The 12,223-nt window shown below is 46.0% G+C and overlaps 1 protein-coding gene across 1 annotated transcript in view; it reads left to right on the top strand.

Moving 5' to 3' along the window:
- Positions 1 to 543: 543 nt before the first annotated feature.
- SLC43A2 (solute carrier family 43 member 2) overlaps positions 544 to 12,223 on the top strand; it is a 114,608-nt gene continuing 102,928 nt past the window's right edge. Inside the window, exons 1-2 of the mRNA XM_069226110.1 lie at positions 544 to 707; positions 4,306 to 4,506. Coding sequence (XP_069082211.1) covers positions 4,347 to 4,506 — 160 coding nt within the window. The 5' untranslated portion in view covers positions 544 to 707; positions 4,306 to 4,346. The remainder of the gene's footprint in view (positions 708 to 4,305; positions 4,507 to 12,223) is intronic.

Genomic DNA, 12,223 nt, shown 5'->3' with positions numbered 1-12,223 from the left:
TCAATGAAATTGTATATTTGGTGTTGTGCCTGTGTCTGGCATAGATGAAATTGGATGAGGGGTTTATTTATGGTTTTTGCTAAGAAGGTTTGTTTTGCAGATTATCGTTATGTCTTTGCTTTAGATGCCAATCTGTTTTGGAATTTTAGAGGGTCCGATAGTGCATTGATGGTGGGGGGGATATATTTAATACGAAATGGGTTGGAGGTTCGTAAGAGAAATCTCTCGCTTCTATTTGTGAAGGTCTTTGTCTGGAAGCATACCTTCGAGGCAAGAAAACGTCACTTATCCGGTAGAGGGATATTTCTGGGTGGGGGTCACCGGCTTTTTTGTTTTCGTTCCTTCTCTTCTCAGAAAGTATTTTTCTGAGAGTTGTTTGTCTCAGAATGCTTCTGCAGCTGATTCGTTCAGTCCAGGCTGGAAACAGTCACCAACCAATCACTGAACAGTATCATTTCATTCTTCAAACCAGTGCACAGCAGCGACCCGCTAAGCCAATCGACGACGGGCCGTGTTTATCCCTTTCGGACTATGGAATAAAAGGATCGGAATAAAGAGTCCCAAGGAAAGGTGCGGACGGGCGCAGGTCGCGGAAGCCGGTCTGTGGGGCAGGGGGAGCCCGGCAAGGATCACCGGGCTAGGGAGAGGGGAAGCCCGGCCAGGAACGAACAAAGGGAGCAGGACCAACAGCTCCATCACAGCCCAAGGTAACGAGAAGGCAGTAAAGGGAGATCAGAGGGCAGCTAGATCGGCAGAGGCTGGGATATTTGGAGGATAGCGTGCAATAATAGGAACATTGGTGTGGTAATAAGAAAAGCATTGGGCCAAATGGATGAGAGGGGAATTAGACGAAACAATTGCCAGTTTTAGGGTGGTTAGTGCAGGGTTTAGAGCTATTGGGTATAACATTTGTGCACTAGGATGATCGATAACTGCGCAATTCTGGCAAATAACAGGGGCACGTGAGAAATAATCTAAAACCACGGACAGCTACGGAGTTACAGGGGACGACAAGAACATTAAGTATAGTTGGAAAGATAGTGCGATAACGGGCTCAACGGAATTGCACTATTTGTTACAGTGGCATGGGCAATGTTGCATTAAAAACATAACTAGGAGAGCGGCAGGACTACGAGGGCAGTACCTCGTTTTCCTGGTTATTTAGGGAACGGTAGCATTAGGTACTGAGAAAAACTAATTTGTAGCAGTACCACAAGCACGGGGCAATTAAGGGGATTTAAAAAAAATAGTACTGCGAGCATTGACAATAATAAGTGACAGGTGCACTGGAGTAAAAAAGTTAATTGTATTAGTATCTTGGACACCCTATTGGTAAAGTAACTGTTGCACTGTGAACGGTAGGATGTGGTTAATAGTGTACGACCGGCACATTGACAGGGCTTTTAAAAGTGCTATCCGTTTCACTGGGGCATCATGGGGTGCATTGGGTAAATAGCCTGAGCTTTTAAAACAGTAGCACGAGAGAGATGGGGCAGTAATAAGTACACTAAGCCGTGATGGCAGTAACACAAACCGGGGACTAAAACAGTGGAACTGGTGAAATAACAGATCAATGACAAGTATTGGGAGAAAAGGCAGGGTTACTGGGGCATTAGCTGGTTCACTGTGTACCAAAGCAGCGGTAGTGACATTAACTATAGCAGTGGCGACAAGGGTTATAGAACTGCGGCAGTATCTGGCGATTGGCTAAAATGGGGGAAGAGGGTATATTCTGCGTTATGACAGACAGTAAGGAACAATCGCAGGCATACTGAGTATCCATTAAAATCACGAATGAGATGAATGTTGCGGACACTAGCAGTGGTAATAATGAGGGCAATGGCAAAGCAACGGCTACTAAATTAAGCATTAGGAAGAGTTGTAAGGCTGCTAGGAATTAAATGTTGACTTGGGAGCATAGAACGCACACGGGAACAATTAATTTGGGCAATAACTAAGCACATTAAATGATGACAGCATGGGCACTGAAGCAAGAACTTCAGCTCTAGGTAGTACGGCGCGCGCTCAGACTCGGGCACTGTTAGCTAGGCTCGTGCGCCGCTGTACCCTTGTCCCGCAGGATGAGCTCAGTCTGCAAAGCGCGCGCCGCCCGGGCACTTGCGTAGCGTCACTCTTCCGCGTGCACCGACTATTCTGCGGGTGCTCCACTCTCTCGCGCCTGCCGGTTCGAACCGGCTCCAGCTGAACAGGCGTGGGAGCCGCAGCCTAGCGACCGGCCAGCACGCCAATGAGAAGAGCCGAGGCCGAAGTTTTGACCTATGAGGCTGCAGGAGGTTGAACCACTGTTCTCAGGAGCGCGCATTATTGTATAGGTTAAGCTCATTGAGAAGCGAAGAAAGCGAGCGCGGTGGGTCAGTAGGGATGGTATATATAGATATAGTATATTCTTGCTGGCTGTTGTTTTCGAGAGACAATGGAACGGCGCCTATGTTTTTAAAAAAAATCAAACACTTTGGGATTTTTGCATATCTTGTCCTTCAATTCTTTTCAAACCTCTCCAACTCTGCACTTCTGAACGGTCGCTCAAAATATTTGTATCCCAACTCACTCACCCTCATTAAAGACTCATCTGTTACAAATATATTGAACTTGGTCTTATAGACATTATTTTTGATAGCTTGTTTTCACAGTTTTACAGGCTACACGGCCTTTTTTGTCACACCGCCTTCTCTGTGTCGTTCTTCCCGTGCACGTTAACGTTTTAGCACTCGGATGTTGATATTGCAAAATTGCACGAAAGTGTAATTTTATTTGTCAACTGACTTTAATGCACTTCGTAGGTAATGTTGAAGTTAAATGTACATATATTTACACGTATCAACATAATTTCAGCAATAAAATAATATCAATCAATCAGGTGTTATTTGTATAGCGCGGTTAATCCACCCGAGTGGGTATTCAGAGCTTGCAAAAGGGAAAGAAACAGGAAATGCTTCTTTCCACAGAAATGCTCAAGTCAAGAGAGAACCTCAGTGTGCAGTTATCCATTTATATTTTCTAATCGCTCAAATTCCCAACAGCATGGCTCTCAAGTAGACTCCTGTGGGTTCCGAAAGTGTGGATAGTAGGAGAAAGTGCATCCCTGCTTACAGAAATAGTAAAAAAAAGCGGCACTCTCAAATGTCCATGAGTGTTGAACCACCCTAAAAAAAGCTAAAACAAATGACTGGCTTAAACTAAACAAATGCTTATTTACAAGACATGTAAACTGAGTAGATACAGAATGGAAGAAACTTGCATACTTAAGCAGGGTTAGGGGCATGCATTTGTACCTTCAGTCGTACTATAAGATTAGTGGCCCAAGTGTGCAAGCGCAGACACACGTTAGAGGTAGAGCTGAAATTGGCTGCATGGCAGGGATCAGGCTTCTCCCTCAGCTTCTAGTTGACTTAATTCCTGGATTTCACAAGTATCGTCTCCAAACCATTTGGATCAATATTTATTTTTGATGATAGCCGCCACCGTTGCTTTAAAGTCAAGTCTTCAAGGTTGAGATATAAAACCGGTGGATTCCATTGTGTTTGGCAGATAAGAGTTCAGTTAGGCAAGTGTCACAAGGAAGGCTCCTGGCCACTTTTCTTATGCAGGTATATTGAAATATAACCTATTACATGGGAATACTCCACTCCCAGGGTACCCAAGTAAAAATACACAAATTACGTTCTTCTTTAACAGTCAGATATTGTTGGCAGATACTCCTGTGGTACTCTGCTGTTTTGGTTCTACAATTCTGATAGTGTGTGTACAACTCTGTCTTTTGTGTCTCCCTTACCTACTCCATCAACCTAGCGCTATTGAACATTTGAGCTTCCATGGGATGGAGAGGGTAGGGTTTATCATAGCTGGGCACATTCACTTTCCTGGCTTGAGAACAGGTGCGCCTGCTCTTAAGACTCGTGTCCCTCAACACATTGAGGACTTGTTCCAGGGGAGGTTAATGTACTACTATATTGCTTGTCCCTGAGGTGACCTATACATACAATAAAGAGAGCTGTGTGCACATACTGTCCCTCCCCATCATGAGAAGAATTGCATTTTGAATGTCATGTTTTGTCAGAATCTACCTGCTCCCTCCTCCTTTTCATCCAAATGCTGACCCTCCCTCTCCCACCCCGCTTCAGTAGAGTTATTCAATTTGAACTGGACGGTTTATTAAAGACATTTGCTCACGTGCAGAAGCATTGTAGATCTCCTCTACACTGTAGTATGTGACATGGTGGGCTGTGTGCTGAGGTGATGCAGTCAGTGGTGGCAGTGCAATGATAGTCTTTCTCTGTTTTTCAGATCTAGAGCTGTGAAGAAACACCCCTCCTCAAACATTCAACATGGCTCCCACACTAGCAACTGCCCACCAGCGCCGATGGTGGATGGCCTCCACTGCAGTAATCGAGAACCTCCTCTTTTCAGCCGTCCTGCTGGGTTGGGGGTCCTTGCTCATTATGCTGAAGTCAGAGGGCTTTTACTCCTACCTCTGCCACTACCCAGGTAAGCATGGCACTGACTTTGAGGTCATTGGAAGGATAAGCAGTTCCATAAAAGGAACACACCTGAATGTGCTGACCCAGGAGGGAGCCCACTGGTGGCGGCGGATAGGTCCAAGGTCTCTGCTTAGAGAGCCTGGCGTATTTGAGACAGCCATCTCCTCCCTTCTGAAGTGAGACTGTGTCACACTCCTGTTCGTTGTTGCCACACTTCCCTGTACTTCTGAAGCACTGGACTCTCGACCCCCTTTTTATTTCCTCCTCCACCCCTGCCCTTTAAGTGCCTGTTTTCCAAGGTAGATGCCACAGCTACTCGGCTCCAGGGAACGCGCCAGTGAAGACGGGAGGAGGAGTTTTCCATTCACTAGTTCTATTGCTTGTTAATTATTACTGTGCATGGTGGGGTAGCCGGTGCTGCTGTTCTCTGGAAAAATAACCATTAATGAATAGCATTTACTTTCGGTCCTGACTTATAAGACGCTTGCCTATATTTTGGAACAGTAGGGTGCGGTGGGGCAGTATTAGGAATAGCACTACCGTATCTTTGCCATAGCAAATTTGCAGTGCAGTAATCTTTGTGATGTTTCCTTTCTCTTGTCTGGTTGAAGTGGTGGCAGAGTGAACGGTTAAGGTTCGTGCATGCACATATTGTTAATGCACCTGCTGGGCACAGTCTGTTTCACTTGTTTCTTTCTGGCATGTGGCCCCTGGACAAAAACCATAGGGGGTTCTGGGGATTTTCTGGAAAGATCCAACAAGTGCAAGGGAGAGTGGAACCCTCATAAGAAAAAGAGCCCTTGGGAAGGCTTTGGAGACTGTGGAGATCATCTTTAAGCTGACTAGAGTGCAACTTGTCCACAGGGAGGTTTGAAAGCTGCTCAACTACAACGAGTGATGGGCCAAGAGGCCCCATAATTGAGAGAGAAGATTACAAAGTGCCTGGGACTCGGGACGAGTGGAAGAACCCCTGAAGGCAGATACAAGTCTGGTTAGCACAATGGAGTAGATAGCAAGAGCACACTAGTACCTTAAAAGTAGAGAGCCCTTTACCCCCATGGAGTAAAGAGCCTGGGTCTGGGAGTAGTGGAGATGCGTTTCGGGCAGGCGCCCCCGAATGCAGAAAGTGAAGCTCATCCATTACGAAAGAGCAAGACACACCTCTGGATGTAGAGATTGGGTTGCATCTCGAAGTATAGCTTGGGGTGCACTCTTGTAATAGAAAATGAGACAGACACCTAGTCAGGTCCCTTAGAAGCGCTTCTGGCAGGCCCATATCTGCTGTTTGATAGGAGAGCTGAAGGGTCGGCTCCCACTTTTCTGCTGAGGAGCATTTCCTCCTGGCGCTTGTTGGCGGTTCAGATAGGCACTGTGCCTTCTTTTGGTACACTTGGGTTTTTGTGACTGTGGACTACGTCCTCCCCATCCTAACAGACATCCTCTCCACCGTTAGTTCACTTGTCCAACCCTAAACCGTGCTTCCTTCATAAGGGGACCTCTCCACCCCTTTTTGTTTCCCAGAAGTTTATATATTGTATTAAAACATTTATATTACACCGAACCTGCTGCAACATGGGCAGCAAAGCACCTTAATGAGAGCAAAACTGTACCCATCGTAACAATATAACCTAGATAATATTACAGAAGAGAGCATCCTTACTCGAGTTCTCTAAATAGATATGGAGGAGGAGCGAGTGTTTCTTAAAAGTAGGAATACATATCATTTTTATTTATTCATTTAGTCAATGAGTTTCTGTGAATCCCTACACGCTTTTCTGGAGCCACTGGTCTTGGATATTTTTGAGCGACAAGATGGGATTCTGAGAAGGTGTTTTTAGAAAAAGTGCCCCTATGTAGATTCTGTCAATGTAATGCTTTATAGAGTTAGGACTCTAGTAGATTGTCCAGAGGCTTGGCGTAATGGAACAAAGTGGCCACTGTTTTTAGCCAGGATAACATCGAGGAAAAGTCACTGTTGTCAATACTCTGTCTTGTTTGGATTCAGTTTGAGGGGCATCAGAGGATGCCAAGTTAACTTGTTCCCTTTTATTTTCGTTGACCTTGCTTCCCTCATTTTCCCAAGTGTAGTCTTTTCCTTACTGGATCTCTTGTTTGCCTCTATGGGTCATGCCACAGTAGCGTTCCCTAAGGTCCTGGAACTTTGGTCCTCTGGTCACTGGTTTAGGTATGTCACGTAAGTTGTCAGTGTTCAATAGCTTTTATAGCACAGCAGGGCATGCAGCCAAAATAGCACTGTGCGCTTTCAAGCCAGGCATAATAATGGGCGTTGAGCTGTCAGCATGTGCAGGTGTTTTCCTTTTCTTGCCTCCTTAAGGCTTTGCGGGATCTGACGACCCTGTGCATCTAAATATGGGGCGCGGCCTGACTTCTGGAGCCTGACGCATGAAGATCTTAGAACTGTTTAAAGTGCTGACGTTGGGTACAGAGAAGGAACTACCTCGCCAGCAATATTACACGGTCCAGGATTTCACAAGAAAGTGGCTGAGGGGGCGGAGTGAACTCCGATCTCTTTGCTGAGACAAGAGAATGTCTTGTGAAAGCAGGATGGCTTGCCAGGAGACCTTGGGTACTAAGAGAGGTGGGGGCTGGGCTAACGTCAGAAATACCCCAAAGTAGGGTAGAAGTGCTGCAGAGTTCAGAATAAGGATGAGCAGTGATACTCCAGAGCACATGGGTAGGCAGCTGTGCACTTTACAGAGATGCTATTGAAGCCAGAGGTGGACAGGTACTGGAGTAATCTCAGAATGCAGAAAATCAGGGGGTTGAGGGTAGCACGACTGGAACCAGAGATGCCCCAGAGGAAGTAGGAAGAGGGCAGGTGGTTGGTAGAAATGTCAGGGTCCTAAAGAAAGCAGCCTGAATAAGAGCTGAGCTACGCCAGTCAGAAAGAGAGGGGGTATATGGGGAACAGAAATACTCGGGTGCTCAGAAAATGCATTTAAGACAAGGATCATAGATACTCAAGGGCCCAGAGAGAGATACGGGGAGGGTAAAGGCCAGCAATAATAGGGACAGGCCACTTAAGTAGGTAAAGGCCTAAAGGAGACTCGGTTTTCAGAGTACTTTGTAGGAAAGCTGCCCCATTACTGCCATTCCAGATTAATGCACGTGTGAATCGTACAAAGCATCTGTTTTGGCTTGCACAGCCAGGACCCTTGCACCTTGCATAAGGTACGTAGATGGAATGGCATGCCCAGAAGGCTGAGGCACATACAATGAAAGTGAATCAGCCTTTAGGGTGGCATGCACCACTCTATTGTAGTGGACTAGACGCCCTACGTCGCTGTACTTCGTAGAAGGGAAGTGTCTGATGTATGTAAGCATGTACATTCAACGGTGAGCTGAACGTCGCACTGGTAGGTTATGTGGAAGCAGAGCGCAATGTCAGTGCAATGGAGGGCACGCCCATGTAACTTTAAACCTGACCCATTTCTTAGCTGTGGGATATCCCAAGTCACATTCTTATTAAATGGTTTATTTCCAAGATTACTCAGGATGGGATTAATCAGCATGTGCTTTTCCCAGGCATTACCTAATGAGACTAGATGCAAGAAAGTATGGCAGTTCTGGATTTTGTTAATCTGCTACTTGTGGCAGTCTTCCATGGACCACTAGTTAATTCCTGAAAATGGCGTACAGATGGCAAGTCCTAAGAAGTGCTGTCAGCAAACCAGGTTCGGCACCAAAAAAAGGACACCCATTCAGGCAACAAAAACAGTGAAGGGGATTCTGGAAGCTTTTTAGAACAAAGAAATGTCTGTGAGCTGCTCTTTTATGGAAAGCTTGGGCCTGGCCTCCTGTCATGCTCAGTCTATACGGAGGTGACAATGGGAAATATTCGCCACATATGGGGGCCACCCTGTGTGAGAGTTCTATTGCCTCTTCCGTACAGGCTTCATTGTAGGAGAAAGGGAAGGAACTGGGTGCTTTAGTGCCACACGCCCCACGCCTGCTAAGATTAGGAAGGCCATACAAATGATGGTGCCCTGGAACATGCTGAAGAAACTAATGCCTGAAGCAGTGACCACAGAGTGAAGACTGCCTGGCTACAGCATTGTTGGGGAAGCGAGGCACAGGATCCAGTTAACGGCAGTGGCTTACATGCAGGCCCTTAACTTTACCACGCCCACGTCGCCTTAGTATTGAGGACCGAACTAATTGACTTATCATCCACATTTTCTTGCACGTCTGAGGCTTCTTTTCTCGTTCCTGCTGCTTCATCACTGTGAATAATTAAGATGAGTAGTAATGGACTATACAGTGTGTTGTGCTGTAAGTGGGCCATGGCTATAGTTGTCTTGAGTCTGGTCTTGCCTTTACTTTGCGCTGAGGGTGACGAGAGCTGGCTTTGAGGCAGGGTGCATCTACACTTGCGGAACAATAGGGGAGCCTCCTTCATGCCAGGTGCTGTACGAGAGCAGAGAGAGAACATGTCTATAGTGACCTGGACTGGTACTATTACTAGAACAGATGTTTCTTGTATTGTATTGCAATAGTTATATAGCTCTCAATAACGTTGTGGGAGTCCCAATACATTTGCAGATTGTTTCCTGTGTTGAAAGAGCTTTATTTGGCCCTTACTAAGTCATATTTGGTTCCAGCATGTAGTTCAGCAAGAAAGATGATTGCACAAGTAAAATGCTGCTGCCATGACATTCCATCCTCGGATCATTACTGGTAAACAGTCACAAGCTTCCTTACCGTTTAAAGGCCAGAAACATAAGTCAAAAAGTAACAAGTCATCTTTGTTTTTCTGGGTAAGGTTTTGTATTTTGCTTGTGTTAATACCTACTTGTATCATGACTCTTCTAGCCCTGTTGCATCAAAGTGAAAAAAACACCTTTGTTTTAGTAAAAAATCAATTTTCTATTGCTGTTTTTGTTGGGGTTTGAGTTCCGCTGCAATCAGTTAAAACACAGTGTTCCATTTTGTTGGTGCTACAGCTGTTTGCTAGCAGCCAGGACAAACTGTGACTACAAATCCTCCCTAGCACACAACATTTGTGCAAGGACACAGGTGCTGTTTGCTCAGATTCAAACGTGAGCACATATCAGTGGGGAACAATGTCCATGTAAGGTGCTTGGGCCTGTTTTATGCACACTATTCCACCTAATATTAAACTGTTCTGCCCAGGCACCGATGACCTCCTAGATCCGGGTGGTGAACAGCACTCAAAAACAGGGCTGTCTAAGTCTAGTTGGACCCACCTAATGGGCACAAGTGGTTGAAAAAGACAAACAATAAAAATGTTGCAGCTCATTTCTTTGGAGAGTGTAAAAGCTCCCATGCTTCAAATATGAGTAGTAAATAACTTCCAGGAAAAACAAAAAGGTAATAGGCGAGGTGGCAGGTTGGTTCATTGTGACTTGCATCTATCTGTTGATTCTGAGAGGGGAAGCTGAGACAGACTAATTCAGTGGGATTTGTATGAGTGACAATCTCGGAGCCAAAAAGTGGAGAAGGGGTTTGCAGTTGTAAAATGAGAAAACCAAAGTCAACCAATCGGGGATATTTCTCAGGTCCAAATATGAAAGGTCTGTTTTAAACACACAGCAGTCTATGACGTTATCAGCTTATATAGCTGGGGTATTTTGGCCTTTTCTGTACTTGAAGTTTACAGAAGGGCTTAAATTTAGCATTACTTGTGGGATTTGTGAGTGTTTTTTTAACATCTAAGTCATTTTGCCTTCTCTCTAGATAGAAAAAGACCGACCCAGCGTTATAGTCTCACATTCCAAAGACTGGCCTCATGTACGCTTCCCTTCCCACCTAGTGGCACCCAGGCAGCTGAGCACTTACTACAAGGAAGAAACTAGTTGGATGCAGAGAGACCCATGAAATATGATGTCTACGTCTCAGCATTGCTGGATTTACACACCGACGGTCGTTACCGCTAGTCTAGCTATATTAATGGCGGGGCTTATGTTTTCAGCACTCGTGTGTTTGCTGCTTCGGGTGGGAGTCACCTCACAAGTAATGACTTCAGAGGACGAGTAGGACCAGGTTACGAGTAACAGAGCTGCTTTTAATGTCTAAGGTCTCCCAGGCCCGGCTCGAATAACCAAACACTGCGCATCCCCAGCCCAGCACAAGCTCGCGGGCCTGGCCCAGCACAGCAGAGCCCTCCTAGCTTGACTCAGCAGCTCTCTGTGCTGACTCAGCCTGGGCCTGTACCGGGGTGCGCTGCGGCTTGTTGTTCTGCTTCTCCCGACCTTTCACCCACATCTGTTTCCTGTAGTAACCCCATCCCTACTGATAACCTTCTTGTCTGGAAACTGGGGGTGGTGAGCAAACAGCTCAAAAAAGAGTGAGGCGGGGGAGGGGAGGTGGTGCAGAAGGGGGATGGGAGGCCGAGGTAAGGCACGAGGGAGCCGCAAGGTCGGCTTTGTCTTCGGGGTGATACCAGAAACAGCGCGGAATGAAGTAAAAAACATCCACGTACGTCACCAGAGAGAGAATAGCCTCAGAGAAACGCGGCCTAGACCAGAAGCATATTTTATACACAATGTATTACTTTGTGTACCGCGTGCATTCGTTTTGTCAATACTTGCCGACTTCTGCCAGTGAAATACTTTGTATTGTGTCACACTGGGAGTGGGGGCAGTGACGGAAGCAGGCTCAGAGAGATGCTGTGGACAACAACGCTACCTTGAAACTAGGGGTGGGCGACAAATTCCAATACTGCACTCATATCCTTACTCTCCCTTAAGTTATTCTATACATAGAAGCGATGGATATTCAGCACAGGTTGCATAACCTTCAACCAACCCCCTCAAACCTCGATTTGAAAATAGGAATGAACGAATTTCGATTCCGTGAATAAGGGCTCTGGACTCACTAGGTAGCTACGATCTCCATTCTTCTAAATAGAAAGTAGAATTCTCTCTTCACTAGCACTCATTGTCATCATAACGTTTAATATGCTCATCCTTTATGTATTGTCACACGATGTAAATTTGTAAAATCGGCGCACGTTTTAGTTTTTATCATTCTATCAAATGTAGAGCGCTCTACTCTCAAAAAAATGTGCTCCAGAATTAATATATATATATATCCATGCCTATAGAGTTACTTGAATTGCATTGGACATCGAGAGAAGCACGGAGAGAGGAAATGGGAAAACGGATGAGCAAATGGAAAGAGAGAAGGGACAGAATGAAGTTAAAGATAGAACGATGGCGAAGTAAGGGGAGCGATGTTTGGAAGAAGATGGGAGGGGAAGATGGCGGTCTTGTGCCAGATGGCTCAGAAATAGCATGAGTGTCGTATGCAAACATGGGCCTCCCACCTCTTTGACAAAACCATCTGCAAGATCCGACTCTCAGCTAATATTAAACAGAACGGGCCCATCCAGGACTGTGCACAGAGCCCGGCCACGCCATGGGTGCAGATCAGAGCCAGGGAGTTGCCTTCTGCTAATCAATGACGAGCAGTGCGTCTATAAATGTGCTGGAGCTATATTAAGAAGAGTGGCCCAAATACCTTCCACAGCCAGACACTACGGGCTTATATAATGAGTCTCATTAAAGCACATCTGGAGTCCTGTATCCCAGCGCAACCTCTTCCAAGAGCAGCTGCATCTGGCACCCCTTAGCCAGCACAACCCAGCAGGCACAGCCTGACACCGCACAGCCGAAGCCATTAGCAACAGACCTGAGGACCTCCTCTGTGACCATCATCCCAGGAGTACCGCTGGAAACCAT

Source organism: Pleurodeles waltl, chromosome 3_1, assembly GCF_031143425.1.
Source record: "Pleurodeles waltl isolate 20211129_DDA chromosome 3_1, aPleWal1.hap1.20221129, whole genome shotgun sequence".
Classification (NCBI taxonomy): Eukaryota; Metazoa; Chordata; class Amphibia; order Caudata; family Salamandridae; genus Pleurodeles; species Pleurodeles waltl.
The sequence above is the reverse complement of the archived record's forward strand: the minus strand, read 5'-3'. Positions and strand labels throughout refer to the sequence as shown.